The sequence below is a fragment of the Taudactylus pleione genome, unplaced genomic scaffold (assembly GCF_031769625.1).
Source record: "Taudactylus pleione unplaced genomic scaffold, aTauple2 ptg000244l, whole genome shotgun sequence".
Classification (NCBI taxonomy): domain Eukaryota; kingdom Metazoa; phylum Chordata; class Amphibia; order Anura; family Myobatrachidae; genus Taudactylus; species Taudactylus pleione.
In genome coordinates, this window is record NW_028284646.1 from 2,168,408 (window position 1) to 2,189,851 (window position 21,444).

General features: G+C 43.3%; 1 protein-coding gene across 1 annotated transcript in view; it reads right to left on the minus strand.

Annotated features, from left to right (window-relative positions):
- LOC148516632 (elongin-A-like) overlaps window positions 1-21,444 on the minus strand; it is a 112,491-nt gene that overhangs the window by 62,343 nt on the left and 28,704 nt on the right. The window contains exons 2-3 of the mRNA XM_088479748.1: window positions 5,693-5,749; window positions 1,565-1,677 (exon numbers count right to left, since the gene is read on the minus strand). Of these exons, the coding sequence (XP_088335874.1) occupies window positions 1,565-1,677; window positions 5,693-5,749 (170 nt within the window). The remainder of the gene's footprint in view (window positions 1-1,564; window positions 1,678-5,692; window positions 5,750-21,444) is intronic.

Consider the following 21,444-nt stretch of genomic DNA (forward strand, 5'->3'; position numbering starts at 1 on the left):
TTGAAATATAACAGTGCGGCTAAAGACATAATTTCTGTGTGATGGCCACCCACTTCGCCCCCAACCTTCGTTGACCATTGTTAAAGGTTAAGTTTGTATAGATCAATAAATATTATTTTATCATCAGCCGATAGGTAGAGGGATTACTCTATATTGTGGTTTAGTTGGTTGGAGTTTCTTGATTCAGAGAAGTTGAAGTCCCTCAGTAGAAAATTACAGATCTCGCCTTTTTTTTTTTTTTACCTTGGATACCCTCTCCTTTGTGATCTGGATCCCAGTGGATTTCCCCCTATCCCTCTATCTCTTAGGGCTCTATTTACTACAATCCGCATATTGAATTCAGATTGTAGTGTGATATTATCGACTGAATTCGCATTGCGAATTCAGGCAATATCACAGGGATTTACTACAAATCCCTTGCAGGGACAGAGCTTGCGAGAAAGCTCTGTCCCTGTGAATCTCCTCCGCACACAAGCCATGGTATTTTTGCAAAAAATACCATGACAAAGTGCCCGCACATGCACCGACCGGCCACCGCTTCCTCCTCCCGGCACTGAGCCCCGCTCCCCGCGATCACAGACCCCCTGCGACCCCCCTCCCCCTCCCTTAATAGCACTTACCTCCATACTGCACTGGGACCCAATCACCTGATGACCGGGCCGCAGGGCACTATGGGAGACCAGCTGACCGGAGGGGAGACATCTCTGGAGGCCAAATCACCGGTCCCTGGAGTCAGGCAAGTAAAAAAAAATTTTTTTACAATTTATTTATTTTATTTTTTTTACAGTAATCAGCTTGCGGTCTATTTAGACCACACAGCTGATTACTGGGACCGACTCCCGGCTCTGCTCTCCCCATTACAGCGGAGCAAGAGTCCGGTAACCAGGGGAGACCCTGGATAACGCCACATCCAGGTGGCGTTATTATCACAGGGCCTCCCTAGGTATTTTTTTCACAATTTATTTTTAGTAACTTTGGCCAGATCACATTTCCGATTGGAAATGTGATCTGATTACTAAAAATAAGTGATACTTAGGGGTTGGAGTAGAATTTTACGAATTCTACTCCAATTGCCCTGTAATAATTACAGGTGATACTAAAATAATGTGAAAAGGGTTTGAAAACACCCTTTTTCACTTTATTTTAGTAAAAATAATGTTAATAAATAGAGCCCCTAGTCTGTTCACTTTTTTATCACATTCCCCTATCCCTCTCTCCTTTCTGGGTTGGGTACGGGATGCCGGCGCTCGGGATCCCAGCGGCAGTCAGAATCCTGCTGCCGGCATCCCGACCAGGTTGCAATGCCAGCGCCTCCCCGATGCCGAAACCTAAACTCCCCCTCTAGTGCCTAAGCCTATCCCTCCCTCATCGCACCCTAAACTTAACCCCCCCCCCGGCAGCCTAACATTAACAAGCAGTCTAAGCAGTGTATTGAACCCATGATTTACAATTGATGCTTATCCTTAGCATGTTTCTTTTATAAACTTTGTATTGTATAAGTCACTAATAAAAATGCTGAACAGATGACGAGAATAGACTACAAAGAAAAAAAGCAACAACTTACTTTTCCTTCACCTCAGGAACCAATTTCTTCCACTGCAGAACAATAGATTTAGCAATGTCACCCACTTCAGTGTGTTTGCGAAAGCTGTTCACGGTTTTTCCAACTCCCGTTTCCTTAAAGATAAATAATAATAATCTGTTATATTTGGCTCCCACCCACAAACAGCTTAAATCTTAAATTTTAGAAGTTGCCAACTTGGAAGCTATGGTACCCTTAAGAGTGCACAGCATATATTAAAGAATACATGAAAGGGTGCTTTCCCAAATGATCAATAAAAGTAGTCAAATGACAAAAAAATTGTAATAAAAACAATATATGATTTGCTTAAAATGTATTGTACAGCCACGGCTACTTAGGTATACCAATTTTAGGTACACATTAGGTGTAGGTGTGCTCACTCCATTTGGGAAACCTCGGTGTTGGACTTGGGGACAAATAGCCTACCAGGATAATATAGTGGTAGGGGTATGGTCATCTGCCAAATTAAGTGTAGCCAGTGAATAGTGAGAGCCAACCATTAAAAGGTAGCGAGTCTAGCCCATGGATTATATAGAGCATTAAAGTAGTTGGCCCCCTTTTGATACAATAGAATGTGCAATTATCTGAAGTTGAAGTTAACTAGTGGCAGAAAACAAAAAAGCCAAATAAAAGGGTTGTCGCTGCTTAATAAAGATACCCCATAAAGTGAGTAGATAAATTTAGGTGCATATAGACATGCCAGTCCAGATTCTAACTCAAAGAGGATAATATACATTGAACGACTGGAAACAGCATTTCACTACCAAGATTGAGTCTCAGTCTTAGTTTGAATACGTGTTATTTTGGGATTATTGTTGTTTTTTTCTTATGCATTTCACGATTAGTAAAATTAATTAGAGTTAAGTCCATGGAGCTGATGACGGTCATTCTCAGTAGTACAAGAGAAATTTAAGAAAGACAGTCAGCCCTGGGGCTTAATAGATTGCCCCTTATTGACCTTTGTCACACCACAAGATAAGAATGAACAGAGACAAACACACAGTGCACAAAGAAATCCCCAAGGATGTAGGCACAGACATTGTGAAGAGCAGCAGACTATACCCCTGCAAGGATAGTACACAGACTCTTCCACATGTCTCAGAACCCTTTACATACTTCTGATATGCCATCAGACTCCGCCTCATACCCCTTATATGCCATTAGTCCCCTACACAGGCCCCTTTTATGCCATTAGACTTCCCAACTTGCCCCAATGTAATCAATCTGATCCACATAAGTTAAGAGCAATAGGCCTGATTCAGACCTGTTCGCACACAGCCTGTCAATGCGAAAACATGCTAATCATCCCATACACAATGTAACTGCAGCACAATATGTAGACACCCAATACTATATAATGCCGCCTACTTCCCTTTACTTAGGTTCTCGCAAGACAACGAAAACATCGAGAACCATCGGACCCACATGCACAAGTTGTTGTTGACCTGATTCTACCACAGACATTGCTAATGTTTGTGTATGTAACTAGACGTTAGGATGCATATGCCGTCGCTGGGGCTTAATTATGCACGCCCCTGAAATGGTGTTTAAATGCCCAGGCATGCCAGTGTTTCTCTCACCACCCTTAAACGGTCAGGTCCTTTTAATCACTGTATGCAGGCTCCATGTGGTCGCTGCAGTCGATTCCCGATCGCAGTGGCCGGTTCACGCACTGGGATGCAGACGCATGCGCAGAAAGGAAACATTGACAGACTGCGAGCGAACGCTGCCGTGCGATCAGGTCTGAATCAGGCCCACTACACCCGACCACCTCAGCTGCTTCACTAGCTAGAACAGGTTAGCCCCAGCAATGATGAAATAAGTCAGATGTTCCCAAACTCAGTCCTCAAGGCACCCTAAAGCTGGGTACACACTGAAGAGATGTCTGGCCAATATGCCATTTCGTAATGACATATCGCCATCATCTCTCAGTGTGTATGCATGATTGCGCGCTTCCGCGGTCATGAGTGACAGTCGCCAGGTCTGATGTGCTGCACATCAAACCTAGCGATATCGCTAGCGGCCAGTGAATTGTTAATGAATGACAAAACAGTGATAATTCAGTCGTTCATTAAAGTCTACAAGACAAAAAAAGGAGCGCTATCTCTAGAGGCCTGAGTATGCTTTATATAGATAATAAATCCACTAAAAGGAAGAAATGTCACAGAATATCAGGAATGGAGAGTCTCACAAATCATTAAATAAAAAAATCTTTATAGACATAAAAATAAATACAAATAAATACAAATATAAATACCCAGTAAGAAAAAATTACACATGGACAACAGTAACATCAGTGACATGAACATGAAACATAAAAAATAAATGATTAAAAGCTACAATTGAATGTAACCAAATGACAATCACGGGATACAATAATCCTGAGGATGATCAGTAGACCCTAATCTGGAAGCTGCCGTGAGTATTGACTATGATGTCAATTCTGCAATAATGTGCAACACTGTTGCCAATTTGTAACAATGGTGTCCTATAAAGGTAGGATGAAAAAAATAGAAATCCACTAATATTGTGTGTAGTCTGATAAGTATCAGCAGCTAAGTGGGTTCATGGTGCATCCATGTGAGCAGCCAGAAATAGAGGGATTAATGTCAATCTCAATCCTTATGCACAGTGATGTATATATTAGATTCCCAAATGAGCACCGATGATACAGTTTCCTTCTATGAAACCAAGATTTGTTGGAACAGTAAAAAGTCCCAATGCTGGGATCTAGTGTTGGGTACAGGAACATTAATTGCGGTGCACACACCAGGAGACGGGACACACTGAGAGGATCAGTTGTGTGCCGCTAGTGAAGTCAGTATGGTACCTTCAATCTCTGGTGTGGGGACACGCTGAGAGGATCAGTCGTGTGCCGCTATGAAGTCAGTATGGTACCTTCAATCTCCGGTGTGGGGGATTTCACGACACAGGTCTATCCGGGTAAGCTCTTGAGACGAGTGCACTCGTGGCCGCGTGTGTCAGCCGGAGCCCCTTCAATGTTCAGCTGTGTTCCCACAGCAAAAGCCGGAGACGCCGGGCAGATGTCGGTGCAGAGGGAGAGAACCCACAATGGGTTCAGCTGTAGCAAGTGGAATGACCAGCTTGACGCATTTCTCGGCTACTGCCATTTCTTCAAGACGCAGTCTCACCAGTAGTAAAGCATTGGCTTTAAATACTACATATCTCCAATCAGAGATCATCTTTCCCACCTAAGTCACGTTCTTCTCATTAGAGTCGTCCAGTGTGGATGCACAATCACTGTTTACAGGCATTCGTTCTGATGTTGGAACGAATGACCATTGCTCCAGTGAGTACCCAGTCTAACAGTCCAGGTTTTAAGGATATCCATGCTTGACCACAGGTGACTTAATTAGTACCTCAGTCAATTTGATTTAACCACCTGGGCTCAACCATGGATCTCTCTAAAACCTGAGCTGTTGGGGTGCCTACAGGAGCGCCTTTGTGAGCCCCTGAAATAGTTTTTTTTTCCTGACTGCCATCACCCAACAAACAGATGCATGTAAGTAAGAGAGAAAATTGGGCAGCTTAGCAACCCCTTCAGAAATGTCACCTGGCAACATACCCAAAAATATATAGATTAAAAATGTCTAAGAATTATAAATTTGTTATAGACAGGCTGAGTGTCAGTACTATAAAAAGAGAGGAAAGTCTACATAAAAAATATGGATTAAAATAAAAAAAGTAGAGTACAGTCTGCCCACACCTTTACAGGTTGAGCTGCCTGTGTCCATCTATCGGTGTCTAGCAATTTGAAAACACAAACACCAAGTTTAACAAGCCAAAATCATTAGCAGGGATTCAATGAATGAAAGAATGAAGATGGAAAGTGTTAAAACTGTTGACAATTTAAAGTGTACTTGACTAATACTGTACATGTACTGTAAGTCAGGCATAAGTGGCCGTCACTCATGTTCTAAATGTTACATGCTCCAAATATATTGAGAAGCCACTGCATTCATTACTAGAATAATGAATACAGTACATCTGTATACAGTTACATAAAACAGAACGGTTTCCCTATGATATATTATACACACATAGGAGCACAATCAGGAAAATTGGTTAAATACCAGATATTGTACTCACCACAAGAATATCCAAAGAGATGTCAAGTTCCTGTAAGCTTTTCAGTGCTTTGGAAATCTAGAATAGTATAAAACATACAAGATTTAGTTGAAGTTCTAACAATGAATGGGGCTAAACTTTAAGCAAGAGAAAAGTCTCACTTTCTAAGTACTGTTAGGAGTATAGTTATGTCATTCACACTGAAGCACAGCCTCTATTTTTTGTAGGTACAATAATATATAAATGGATTACCTTTTAGCAGATTGAACCATTTATTTGGTGCAGAAAACCATTTCATACTCCTCAATCTTGTGCAACACAAAATGCAGTCCCTGACAATTCTGCTTAAAATCATTTCTGCAGTGGTCAGTTGCTCCTAGCAAGCTGTATATAGTTACAGCATTCTGGTTCAGGTGTCTGAAATCTTTCCAAACCTACATAAAGAAACATGCACTATATAGCCATTTATTTGTTTGTAAATATGGTGCTGACGGGCAGGCTTTGTTTCCCGGGGCATGTGTGCACTGTAAACTCAGTGTTCATTATTGATAGGTCATAGTAAAGAAGTATAGCATTAAGCAAACTAACAAGATTTAAAAACAATAAATAAATTTAGGACATTCTTAACCATAAATGTCTAAAAGAACATGAATATTGTTACGTTGGTGGCCTGTGACTATTTTGTCCTACAGTACAAGTGAACCTGTTTGTGTAGCACTACCAAGAGCTTGGATTTTAGCCATGATAGTGCTCCTGCAGTGCTTCATGCGTTGATGGCTCTTAACTCACATAAGTGAAGTAGGGGATAGACTAACAGCTCTGACTGAAGAACAATTACAAAGACAAAAAGATCTACCAGCTTGAATTTGCAGAATGTTACTGTATTTTTCTTTCTTAAGCTGGGCACACACACTATACGATGCATGACCCAGCCGATGTAATGATACATAGTGCGCGCCGTATGATGGCGAGATGTGTCATTACATGATGCATGTAACAGCACCGGGTTGTTCATTGCAACATCCCATCTGCTATATAAGGCAGGGTACACATTAGATGATATATCTGGCACATTGTTGTGTAGCCGCAACAGCGCACTCTCAAGGGTCGTCAGGGACATTGTGACGTCTGCGGTTTTGCGCAGCTGATGTGACAATATGGCAGCATGCTCCTGGAAAGGCCAGTGAACGATATATCATGCGATTGTGTGCTAGATTGTTTTGTGTGTATGGGCGACTAATGTATCGTTACCTTGGTCATCCCGTCAGCCACGATCCAAGTGTACCCACCCTAAGATCATACTGATCTGTGCAGTGCTTTGCATCCGGCTAAAGGCCCCCCATACACGGTGCGATATACAACTTGCGATGTGACAGGCGATCTGACAGCCAACATATTGGGTGGTCCCCAAACACGGAGCGATCGGGTGGCTGACTGCCCGATATGCCAGCAATCCACTCCCCCATCCACATAGCGCTGCATGGGATCATACATTGCATCCCCAGATCAAATGAACATGCAGTAAAATCTGGAGGTGTGATGTATGACCCCACAGGAGCACGCACCAGCCGATATCATGCCCACACACTGTACGATATCGCAACGATGTCGTACCAATATGTCGGATCAGCTGCTATATCGCACAGTGTATGGGGGTCTTCATTGTGACAGTGGATTCATACTTCTATTTAACAGCAGAGTATCGTAAAGGGAGAAATCAGACAGGGTGTTAAAAAAAAAAAAAAAAAAAAAAAAAAAAAACAGGTAACGCCAAAGAAAGATAATAGATCAGGGCCGGACTGGCCATCTGGCACTTCTGGCAAATTCCAGAAGGGCCAATGGCCTGATGGGCCGGTCAGGTCTTAAAACCTTACCGAGCAGCTCCACATCCCTGGGCTCTGCTCTGCTGGGATACTGAAAATGGGGGCGTGCAGCGAGGCCAGGCCCCCGTGACTCATGGCATGCCCCCATGAGACTTAACCATGTCCCCTTCTGTGATGAGGCCACGCCCCTTTTGTGCGCACGGGCAGCGGGACTGCAAAGGCTGATCTGCAGCCCCAGTCCGTGCCTGCAATAGACACACAAAAACAATACTTAGTAAATGCTGCATTTAGAAATTTAGACCCTCCAAACTGCTGACAATGGGCCTGATTCAGACCCACTCGCGAGCGGCTGTCCACTCACAAGTGGGTCGATGGTGTGCACTGAGCATGCGCGAGACGCGACGAGCGAAGGACTTTCCTTCGCTCGTTGTGTCTGATCAAAGGGGGCGCGCTGTCGATGTTGATTGACAGCACGCCCCCTTTGGTGGACGTGCCTCCCAGACGGGGGCATTCCCAAGGGAACGGCTACCGTCAGAAGCCGGCCCACTGACATCACTAGTGATGTCAGTGGGAGTGATTTTGGCTCTGATAGAGCCAAAATCACTCCGGGCCTTGCGATTGAGAAACTCAACCTCAGGCTCCAGCTCGCAGTGGCGATGGTCGCGATGGTCAAGACCATCGCGACCATCAACCTGCACGCTCGTATAGGCTGTGGGTGGTGACCCACAGCTATACGAGCGTCCAGGAGGACGCTCCATAATTATGGAGGTGGGCCCTGATTCAGAGCGAGCGCTCTGGTCAGAGCGTCCTGCTCTGAATCAGGGCCAATGTCCAGTGATTTGGTATAGTAGTCAAACATGATTGTTAGTATAGCTATTGACTATATTAAAAACAAAACACACACCCGCATTTCCCCAGTTTAATAAGGTAATTTATTGATTTGATGCACAGCATATTAAACAAATTTTCTTTCTAATCGCTATAAATTCATTATTTGACTATTTGTTAGGGATAAAATTTGTAATCTATCTTTTAAAGGTTAAAATTTTATTTTTCTATCTTCAAGTGCCCTACAAATAGACTAGTCATGTTCTCCTTCATCTTTCTTGTGATATTTTGGTTGTCTGTTACCCAAGAAGGATAAAGAGATAATATACAATTAATGTCTCAATGATAATAGAAATAAAAGGAAAGGGGTTTCATATACCAATTAATTTAAGATTACTTTCTGTTAGCTAATGGTCAGGCTTTCTAGCGCCATTTTTCTTGTAATTATATAAGATTATTTCTCTTATTCATCTGGAAGTGGCCCGATTGGAAGGAACATGACTTTTCTGAGATACCATTGGCAGCACATGCACTTGTTCCATAAAAAGGCACCTTTCCTAGATAAATACAATGGGACTGCTCTCTCTCACCACAAGATGTAGATGCTCTCACCTATGGTGGTAAGCCAAGTTCTTGATAGATAATTAACAGATATATTATATATATATTATATATATATATATATATACACACACATATATACATACACACACTAATATATATATATATATATATATATATATATATATATATATATATATATATATATATATATATATATATTAGGGGTGTGCACCGGACACTTTTCGTGTTTTGGTTTTGGATCTGGATCTTTCTTCGTGTTTTGGATCTGGATTGGTTTTGCCAAAACCACCCTTCCGTGTTTTGGGTTCTGGGTTTTGTGTTTTGGATCTGGATTTTTTCTTAAAAAATAAAAAAAAACGCTAAAATCACATAAATGGGCCTTTTTTTGTTCCTATGCTATTAATAACCCCAATAACATTAATTTCCACTCATTTCCACTCTATTCTGAACACCTCACACCTCACAATATTGTTTTTAGGCCAAAAGGTTGTACCGAGGAAGCTGGATGACTATGCTAAGCGACACAAGGGGGCGGCACAAACACGTGGCCCATCTAGGAGTGGCACTGCAGTGGCAGACAGGAAGCCAATCAGCGTTATGGTGCCCATTTGCATGTAGCACGAACCCGGGAGATCCGTGCTACATGCATCTGTGTGATTGGCACAGAGCAATGACAGGTCCGTGAGACCCGTCTGTGCTGCTGTGGTAAAAAAAAAAAAAAAAACCTGTGTAAAAAAAGAAAAAAATGGCGTGCACCCCCCCAAAAAAGAGCAACCAGCCCCGGGCATTAGTAACCCAGTGCTGGGTGTGCTTAAATACAGGGGACAAACGACGTAGGGGTCCCCTGTACTTAAGCACAACCAGCACCGGGCTAGTCAGAACCAGCGCTGGTTGCCAAAATACGGGGGACAAACGACGTAGGGGTCCCCTGTATTCTGCGCAACCAGCTCTGGGCTCTGATCCGGTCCTGGTTCTGGAAATATAGGGGACAAAAAATGAGTAGGGTTCCCCTGTATGTTCCAGAACCAGCACTGGACTTTTTCTAGCGGGGGGCTGATGCCACAGCCAGGGGAGCCCTTTCACCGGGCCCCCCAGCCGCAGCATCAACCCTGACCGCTAGTCAGCCCAGGCCGGGGATCCCTGGAGAGCTGGGGACCCCCCCAATAAAGGGGTCACCCTCTCCAGGGCACCCCAGGCCCAGGCTGATAGCCCGGGGCTATCCCCGCCACCCCTGGTGGCGGTGGGTGGCGGGTTGATTGTGTGGTGTGGTGTAAATAAAGAATATCAAACATTGTCTTTACAAGTAGAACTGCAAGTCCCAGCTAGCCTGCCCCGCATGCTGGTACTTGGAGAACCACAAGTACCAGCATGCAGGGCATTAAGGGCCCACTAGTACCTGTAGTTCACCTGTAAAAAAAATGTTTAAAAAAACACAGGACACACACACCGTGACAGTATAAGTTTATTAAACATACATACACACACACACATGTACACATACTCACCTATGTAACCTGTAGCATCGGTCCACTTGTCCGGTAAAGTATCCCTAGGGGACCTGTGAAAAAAAACATACTCACCATCTCCTATGCGAGGTTCTGTCCTCTTCGTTCCAAAGTAGGCATCCCCGGACTTGGCAAAAAAAAAAAAACGAAAACGCGATCCACGAACTTAGTACCGTTCTATAGAACGGTACTTCCCGAATGAGAGCTTAGCGGCGGGGTATCACCATGGAAACCCCGCTGCTAAGCGTTCATTGGCTGAGAGAGGTCATCTCCCGTCTCTCAGCCAATGAACGGCTCCCTCCATTGTAGTCAATGGTGGGAACCGCAGGGTAAACTTTAATAACCTTGCGGCTCCCAGCATTGACTACAATGGAGGGAGCCGTTCATTGGCTGAGAGAGACGGGAGATGGCCTCTCTCAGCCAATGAACGCTTAGCAGCGGGGTTTCCATGGTGATACCCCGCCGCTAAGCTCTCATTCGGGAAGTACCGTTCTATAGAACGGTACTAAGTTCGTGGATCGCGTTTTCGTTTTTTTTTTTTGCCAAGTCCGGGGATGCCTACTTTGGAACGAAGAGGACAGAACCTCGCATAGGAGATGGTGAGTATGTTTTTTTTCACAGGTCCCCTATGGATACTTTACCGGACAAGTGGACCGATGCTACAGGTTACATAGGTGAGTATGTGTACATGTGTGTGTGTGTATGTATGTTTAATAAACTTATACTGTCACGGTGTGTGTGTCCTGTGTTTTTTTTAAACATTTTTTTACAGGTGAACTACAGGTACTAGTGGGCCCTTAATGCCCTGCATGCTGGTACTTGTGGTTCTCCAAGTACCAGCATGCGGGGCAGGCTTGCTGGGACTTGCAGTTCTACTTGTAAAGACAATGTTTGATATTCTTTATTTACACCACACCACACAATCAACCCGCCACCCACCGCCACCAGGGGTGGCGGGGATAGCCCCGGGCTATCAGCCTGGGCCTGGGGTGCCCTGGAGAGGGTGACCCCTTTATTGGGGGGGTCCCCAGCTCTCCAGGGATCCCCGGCCTGGGCTGACTAGCGGTCAGGGCTGATGCTGCGGCTGGGGGGCCCGGTGAAAGGGCTCCCCTGGCTGTGGCATCAGCCCCCCGCTAGAAAGTCCAGTGCTGGTTCTGGAACATACAGGGGAACCCTACTCATTTTTTTCCCCTGTATTTCCAGAACCAGGACCGGATCAGAGCCCAGAGCTGGTTGCGCAGAATACGGGGGACCCCTACGTCGTTTGTCCCCCGTATTTTGGCAACCAGCTCTGGTTCTGACTAGCCCGGTGCTGGTTGTGTTTAAGTACAGGGGACCCCTATGTCATTTGTCCCCTGTATTTAAGCACACCCAGCACTGGGTCACTAATGCCCGGGGCTGGTTGCTCTTTTTTTTGGGGGGGGGCACGCCATTTTTTTCTCTTTTTACACAGGTTTTTTTTTTTTTATTTACCACAGCAGCACAGACGGGTCTCACGGACCCGTTAGTGCTCTGTGTCAATGACACAGATGCAAGTAGCACGGATCTCCTGGTCCGTGCGTGCATCTGTGTCATTGAAATACACAGCAGCACAGACGGGTCTCACTGACCCATCTGTGCTCTGTGTCACTGTCAATCACACAGATGCATGTAGCACGGATCTCACGAGTCCGTGCTACATGCAAATGAGCACCATAATGCTGATTGGCTGAGAGCCGTGACAGACGGCTCTGTCAGCCAATCAGCACTTTGCCCATTAAAGGCAAAGGCATTTTTTTTTAAATGGCCGCTCGAGGCAAAACCTCGAGATCCGACAGCAGATCTCGAGGTTTTGCCTCGGGAGAGGGATCCGGGGCAGACAGGGAGATCCGAGCTTGGGCTCGGATCGCCCCGGATCCCCGAAGTTCGGGTGGGTTCGGTTCTCAGGGAACCGAACCCGCTCATCCCTAATATATATATATATATATATATATATATATATATATATATATATATATATATATATATATATATATATATATATTAGGGGTGAGCGGGTTCGGATTTCTGAAATCCGAACCCCCCCGAGCCGAGTCCGATCCGAGTCAGGCTCGACTTTTCCCGCCTGACTCGGATTCTGAAATCGAGGCAAAACGTCATCTTCCCGCCTTCCGAGTCTCGCGGGTTTTGGATCCTATATAAGGTACCCACGTCAGCGCCATTTTCTCACTCGGCTGTGGACAGTGAAGAGGGAGGGTGGGAGTTAGGGCTGTGTAGTGTAGTGTAGTGTAGTGCTGCTGTTGTCCACTACTTCAAAGTCCATAGGGGCTGGCTGTGTTGTGCTGTGCTGCTGTTGTTAATAGGGGCTGTGTCCACTACTTCAAAGTCCATAGGGGCTGGCTGGACTGTGTTGTGCAGTCAGTTCTCCATAGGGGCTGTGTCCACTCCAAAGTCCTGTGCAGTGTCCCAGTCCTAAAGAGGTGCTGTAGTGTTGTCCAGGGGGTGCTCTGTCCATCAGGGGTGCTCCCCCCAAGTGCTAAAAATATAATATATTTTCTGTGTTTGTGAATTGTGTGCGCAGTAGCCGCACGTGCATCAACAAAGTAGTGCCAAGCGTGCGCCTGTGTCATAAGTAAAGGGCCGGCTGGCTTGACCGTTAAAGGGTGCTGTAACCCCCGAAAGTACACTCCAGTCCAAACCAAAAAAAAATTATTTTCTGTGTTTGTGAATTGTGTGCGCAGTAGCCGCACGTGCATCAACAAAGTAGTGCCAAGCGTGCGCCTGTGTCATAAGTAAAGGGCCGGCTGGCTTGACCGTTAAGGGTGCTGTAACCCCCGAAAGTACACTCCAGTCCAAACCAAAAAAAAAATTATTTTCTGTGTTTGTGAATTGTGTGCGCAGTAGCCGCACGTGCATCAACAAAGTAGTGCCAAGTGTGCGCCTGTGTCATAAGTAAAGGGCCGGCTGGCTTGACCGTTAAAGGGTGCTGTAACCCCCGAAAGTACACTCCAGTCCAAACCAAAAAAAAAATTATTTTCTGTGTTTGTGAATTGTGTGCGCAGTAGCCGCACGTGCATCAACAAAGTAGTGCCAAGCGTGCGCCTGTGTCATAAGTAAAGGGCCGGCTGGCTTGACCGTTAAAGGGTTCTGTAACCCCCAAAGTACACTCCAAACCAAAAAAATATATATTTTCTGTGTTTGTGACTTGTGTGCACTGTGGCTGCACGTGCATCAACAAAGGAGCAGCGCCAAGCGTGCGCCTGTGTCCCATAAGTAAAGAGCCGGCTGGCTCATTTCTTAAAGGGTGGTGTAACCCACAAAGTGCACTACTCTCCAGCAAAAATAAAAAAATATTTTCTGTGTTTGTGTGCGCTTTAGCCGCACGTATATATATCAATATAACATAAATGGAGGACCAAACTTTCTCTGATAAAAATAAAATAGGGAAAGATCAAGAACCACTTCCTACTAGTGCTGTTGCTGCTGCTGGGAGTTGTTCATCATCCCAGAGAGGAAGTAGGAACATCACTACTTTTACTAAACAATTGACCCTCCAACAGTCCCTAGCGATGAGGATGAAGTACGACAGCAGTCATCCTGAAGCAAAACGTATAACTGAGGCCTTGACTGCTATGTTGGTGTTAGACGTGCGTCCGGTATCCGACATTAGTGCAGTGGGATTTAGACAATTGATGGAGGTAGTGTGTCCTCGGTTCCAAATCCCGTCTAGATTCCACCTGCATCCTCAAAGCAGCAGCGACAAGCGTGCGTCTGTCTGTTAAAGGGTGGTGACACCCTCAAAGTGTGCTACACAAACAATTAAAATATTGTTCTTTTTTTTTCTGTCTTTGTGAAATGTGTGGGCTGTAGCCGCACCTGCATCCTTAAAGCAGCAGCGACAAGCGTGCGTCTGTCTGTTAAAGGGTGGTGACACCCTCAAAGTGTGCTACACAAACAATTAAAATATTGTTCTTTTTTTTCTGTCTTTGTGAAATGTGTGGGCTGTAGCCGCACCTGCATCCTTAAAGCAGCAGCGACAAGCGTGCGTCTGTCTGTTAAAGGGTGGTGACACCCTCAAAGTGTGCTACACAAACAATTAAAATATTGTTCTTTTTTTTTCTGTCTTTGTGAGTTGTGTGGGCTGTAGCCGCACTTGCATCCTCAAAGCAGCAGCGACAAGCGTGCGTCTGTCTGTTAAAGGGTGGTGACACCCTCAAAGTGTGCTACACAAACAATAAAAATATTCTTCTTTTTTCTGTCTTTGTGAATTGTGTGGGCTGTAGCCGCACCTGCATCCTTAAAGCAGCAGCGACAAGCGTGCGTCTGTCTGTTAAAGGGTGGTGACACCCTCAAAGTGTGCTACACAAAGAATAAAAATATTCTTCTTCTTTTTTCTGTCTTTGTGAATTGTGTGGGCTGTAGCCGCACTTGCATCCTCAAAGCAGCAGCGACAAGCGTGCGTCTGTCTGTTAGAGGGTGGTGACACCCTCAAAGTGTGCTCCACAAACAATAAAAATATTCTTTTTTTTTTTCTGTCTTTGTGAATTGTGTGGGCTGTAGCCGCACTTGAATCCTCAAAGCAGCAGCGACAAGCGTGCGTCTGTCTGTTAAAGGATTACATCGGTGACAGCATCCAAGTAGGCATGTCAGACAGTCCGTACCTGTACTGGCAGGAAAAAGAAGCAATTTGGAGGTCCCTGTACAAACTGGCTCTATTTTACCTGAGTTGCCCCCCCTCCAGTGTGTACTCCGAAAGAGTGTTTAGTGCAGCCGGGAACCTTGTTAGCGAAAGGCGTAGGAGGTTGCTTCCACAAAATGTGGAGAAGATGATGTTCATAAAATGAATGATCAACTCTTCCAGGGAGACCAGCCTCCAGAACGTACAGAGGGACCTGTGGTTCCAGCAGGGACGAATTAATACTCTGTGAGGATGAGGATGTACATAACACTGAAGAGGGTGAGGAATCTGTGGATGAGGAGGATGAGGACGACTTCTTGCCTCCGTAGAGCCAGTTTGTGCAGGGACAGATTAATTGCCAGCTTGTTTTGTGGGGGCCCAAACGAACCAATCATTTCAGCCACAGTTGTGTGGCAGACCCTGGCGCTGAAATGATTGGTTTGTTAAAGTGTGCATGTCCTGTTTATACAACATAAGGGTGGGTGGGAGGGCCCAAGGACAATTCCATCTTGCACCTCTTTTTTTTCTTTGCATTATGTACAGTTTGGGGCCTAGTTTTTCAATGCCATCCTGTCTGCCACTGCAGTTTCACGCCTAGATGGGTCACGTGTTTGTGCCGCCCACTCGTGTCGCTTAGCATAGTCATCCAGCTACCTCGGTGCAACCTTTTGGACATAAAAACACTATTGTGAGGTGTGAGGTATTCAGAATAGACTGGAAATGAGTGGAAATTAAGGTTATTGAGGTTAATAATAGCATAGGAGCAGAAAAACCTACAAATTCTGTGATTTTAGCTGTTTTTATGCTTTTTTTCAAAAAAATACAGATCCAAAACACAAAACCCAGAACCCAAAACACGGAAGGGTGGTTTTGGCAAAACCAATCCAGATCCAAAACACGAAGAAAGATCCAGATCCAAAACCAAAACACGAAAAGTGGCCGGTGCACACCCCTAATATATATATATATATATATATATATATATATATATATATATATATATATATATATATATATATATATATATATATACACACACACACACATTATTTAGTAGCATATTGAAATCCCAAGGAGCCAGAAATGATCTAATAATGGGGCACATTACTTATTACTTTCACTACTCTGAAAAAACGGCGGCCATTTTTCTGGCTTTTTGCACAGCGCTGACACCTGGCGCGGGACCTCGGAGAGGTAAGTTTTAAATAATATGGGTGCAGGGCATGCGGTGCGGGCCCCCCTGGATACCCTGCACCCATTATAGATACGCCTCTGGCGCATGCATTGCAGTGAGCATAGGCACCACTGTGACCACAGAGACCACGCAGAGCCATCGCAGAGTGATTGACGTGTGTTTGGGGGTGGAGACGGGGGGTGGTCGGAGAAACACAGGCGTGCCTGACCGTCTGAACGCCGTTGCATGGGCGTTAATAAATTAGCCATTGCGTTTGCAAATGCAGCTTCAGTACTCGCTGCATGCAAGCAAATTAGCAATTTCTAAGGTCAGGGCTGCTGTAATTCTGCATGAGGGGCCGATGGTACTCTATATTACCGATGTTTATGGAGGTTTGCAAGGTATTACGGATGTGAGATAGCTGTAGTGGAAGGCAGTGGGCGTCTCTATGCTGGCAGTACGACGGAATTGCGATAGCAATCATTAGCATATTTTTGCAGCGATTACAGAGCTGTGATCACAATAGCAATCCTTAATGAATCAGGCCCAAAGTACAAACCAATCACCTCTAACTATCATTTTACAGGCAGTGTTTGAAAACTGACAGGAGCCAATCGATGTACTTTATATTGGTGTACTTTATCCCTCTCCAAGCCTTGATAAATCTCTTCCTTGGTCCCTAAGAATATACTCAGTGTTTATACTTTTTACTTTAAGTGTTGCTAGGTCTAGGTCCATATTGAAGCCCCATCATGCAAAAAATAAACAAACAATTTAATTGGACTTATTCGGGTTTGAATTAACGACAATTAACTTTGTTGAAACGTTGTACAATTTTTGATGGAATAAAGTTCTTGCTTACATAAAGAGCATTGATTACAGATCCCAAAACTCTTTAGTTTTGAAGCTACTGTATTTCTTTTTTAATATGTGTACAATTGCAAGCTACTTTATATTGGAGATAGGCTGGTCTCTGAGGACAATGGTAGAGACCTTAAATTCCCATGACGCCATCCACTTGTAGTCTCACATTTTCTTTTCTTCACACAAATGGCAGTCTCAGTGCCAAGTTCCAGGACACATCCACAGTATGTATACTAACAAAACCTTCAGGGCTAACCCCCCACGATCCCTGCCAATCTCAGTCCTTATACTCCCAGCACAAATAATAAATCAACCAATGGTACACATTTAATTTGAGTCCCTTCAGTGATTATTTCTTTCTCCAAGCAGTGCAGCCGCTGACCACTCGATCCTTAAACCAACAAGGCATCAGAAGGACTGTGCCTGTGAAAAAGTAATAGTGACACCTTGGTGGTGTCTGGGTGAAATAAGTTTCCCTGTATGCTGACTGATGACCTCGTATGATATAGTCACAATGGGACAGTACAGTTCTCAGATAAGCCCTGGTATATATATATTTTTTTATGGCTATGTCCTTATAATTTATTAAAATGCCTTTGTGCTAATGAACTACACCATTATGTCTTACAGTTTCTTCTCTGACAGCTAATTCTTGTGGAATTAGTTGAAGGCGGAGGATTCCAGTGGAGTTATCCATTACCATAAGACTAATTAATTGATTTTTGGTACAGGGACCAATTACATACTGTATCTTACTGAGCACAATTAATTTCAAAGATATTACTGCACTAGGAGGTGCACTTGTTTGTTTATATATGTATTATATACACAATATATACATACAGAAGTGACTGGCATTCCACTAATTAAAGAACAGCAGCTTGCCTTGGTGCTGTCCTTAGGTTAAAAAAAATAAAATAATAAATTCCATCATTATTCATCCAGAAATATAGGCGCCACTCATAGGATTTTCAAAATAATTCACAGACGGGTCAGCTAGTATGCCAATGTTTTAATCTAATCTCTGTGTCCCTGAGGAAAGTCTCTAATTAAAGAAATTGAAAGGTTGGTATACTTGATGACCCGCCTGTGAATCATTTTGAAAGTCCTGAGAGTGCTAATTATATATTTATATATATTTTTTCTATCTAATCTATATATTTCTCTCTCTATACATAAAAAATGCAAACAGACCGGCACTCCATATCATAATATCATTACTTTCCCAGGTGCCATCCAGGTTCCGTGTTCCAAGCCCAAATATAAGTCCAACAAAACACGATGGCACTCACGGGTCATATGCCAGGAATTCACAAAGATATAACTCTATTCAACATTTCAGTTTATTCAACCTTTGTCAAGAACAAATAGAATAAAACAACAAAACACCTTTATACCACAGCCCCACACGTATATCACAGCGTTCTACATGAGCACCGCAGGCCAGGGCTGCTGACATGGTAACATGTCCACAGCTACACACTCCAATCCCGGTGCACACCAGGGCTCTTTGCCCATCCCCACCAATCAGAGCCGCACGGCGTACCCATAACAGTGAACTAAACATACAATCTGCTGCTAAACGGCAGTCTGCTTACTTATAGATAGTGAGCAGAAAAAAACCTAAGCAAAAATATGAAGAAAAGGACACAACAAAAAGACATGTCCCCTAATCATCATACACTGTTGTATCCTATAATATTGAATATTTTTTAGTATGTTATTTTAAATATAGAGTATTTAACTGTTGTACATCATATAAATATTAAAATATTCAAAACAAAACAGCTAGACCATAGAGCACAAATAAATTGTCTGTCACATACCAGCTACTAAGACAATAATAAAAATCAACAATGTTTAAAAACCATGATAGGAACTTTAATAAACCACCAATATGCCATATATCAAGAGCACACAGTAACTGAACCAATAGAGAATTTACAAAACATATGTCCTAATAACTTGGGTATATATTGCCTTACAGTAAAGCATGCCAGAGACAGTGATTCACTAAGACCATAGAGAGAGATTGTGTTCATGGAATGTATCCAAGCAGCTTCACACTGCAAAAGTTTGCAATCGCGGTCGCCACCTCTTTTTAAGGGGGGGGAATATGATCTATAATTTTATAGGTCAAACTTGCCAGAGAATACTTCATCTCACTAAAGTGTTTGGCATCTGGCTGATCCACTTCTCTACTGGTCAAAGCCATCCGTATCGCAGACCGATGCTGCGCCATCCTTTCATGGAATGTGCAGCTGGTCTTCCCAATATACATCTTGCTGCAGGGGCACTTAATGCAGTACACAACATACCTACTAGTGCATGACACCACGTGCTTAATGGGTATATGCTTACCTGATCTGGTGTGATTACACAATTTCCAAATACCTGCATGTACTGCAACCATGGCACCTATAGCACAACGGTTTCCTAACTAGGAGCTATGAACCTATTTTTGGGGAGTTATCAGCTACATCACTGTGAACAAGCCAGTCACGTGGATTTCTACCCCTTTTCATTAGCTTAGATTCAACAAGAGGTTTAATAGACTGATCCGTATTGATAATAGGCCATAATTTTTTGGCTGTTCTTTTCAAAGTTACTGGAGGTGTTGTATTCACTGATGAAAAACATCCTTTTTTGTTCTACAGTACTTTATTTTTATTTTTCTCAACCGTATTCTTCAAGAGATCATGTTGTGTCTGGTCCAGAACTTTCTTTTCCGCTATTTCAAAGTCCCTCAACTTGTAGCCTCATTGTAGACATTTTTTGAGCATCTGATCGATTTTACTGGCTACTGCACTGTCTTTTGTGATGCGTCAGATGCGCAAAAATTGCGAATATGGCAATCCACGTTTCAATACTCATAGGTGATAATTCTGGGCATGCACAGTAGGATTGTGATAGAATCGGTGGGCTTATGATAAACATTTGTTATAAACTCGTTATCCTTCATGCTGATTTTGACATCCAAAAAATGGATCTCCTCATAACTACCGGTGTAGATAAATTTTATTGCCGGATGCTGTCGTTTTATGTATTCCAGTGCGGTGTTAAACTACTCAATAGACCCTGACCATAATACCAGGATATCATCAATATACCAATAAAACAAAAAAACAAATGGTTGAAAGTTGGAATTGTCAAAAATTAAATCTTGCTTAATTTGAAAACATATATGTTTGCTAAAGAGGGGACCACATGTGACCCCATGGCACACCCGCTTAGTTGCAGGTAGAATTCATTATTACACAAATAATAATTCTGGACTAGAGTTTTCTTTAAGGCTTCAAATGAAAAATAAAATATCTGGACTTTGTAAGCTTGTTTTCGCTGTATGGACACTATCTAAACCCTGTTGTTGTGGTTTACTAGTGTACAAAGACACCACGTCAATACTACACATTAATATATTGTTAGGAACATTTTGTAAACTGTCCAATTTTTGGAGAAGCAAATTGGTGTCCCTTAGAAATTTTACTTCTTCTGCAATAAGCGGTTGTAAGAAATATTTGGATATATTAATAAGGGGTCTATTTACTAAGCAGTGTTAGGAGACAGAGTGAAAAGTGATAAGAAAGTGATAAGGTGCCAGCCAATCAGCTCCCAACTGTCATTTTTCAAACACAGCCTGTGAGATGACAGTTGGGAGCTGATTGGCTGGCACCTTATCATCACTTTTCACTCTGTCTCATAACAGATTTTATATATATATATATATATATATATATATATATATACATACATACATACATACATACACACACAGAAGTCAACTTTTATCGAGAACCGTTCTTGATAAAATTCTTCATTGACTGAAACGTTGAATCCACCATTGTGTATTGAGTCTTTTTTTTTTTTTTTTTTAAGTCCCTCAAGTGCCGCTGTTGTCTTCTGTTCTGCAAGCATGGTCACCCACACCTGAGATGGCACCAGGGTAAGTACTCAGCTCTCATGCGAAGTGCTGGCTTTATTGACTTTTATAGATAGATAGATAGATAGAGTCAGCCACAATGGTCCAGCACTCACATAAAATAGTAGCTGCGCCCGGTGCCTCCACAAACACAGATAAATACAAAAACTTGGGTGCGGCACTCAGGGCTGTGCAAACGTTCAGAAAATACAACACTGCACTTACCTGACGAAAATCATATAAATGATTGAAACGTTATAAATACACACACACACACACACACACACACACACACACACCACAGGCAGGCGCTATATAATACAATAGTTAATTAATATCTGAACTGATGTGGTATGAATAGTAATATGGCACTTCAAACTGATTGATATAGGCTTATCTGAAATGTCTAATGTGATTC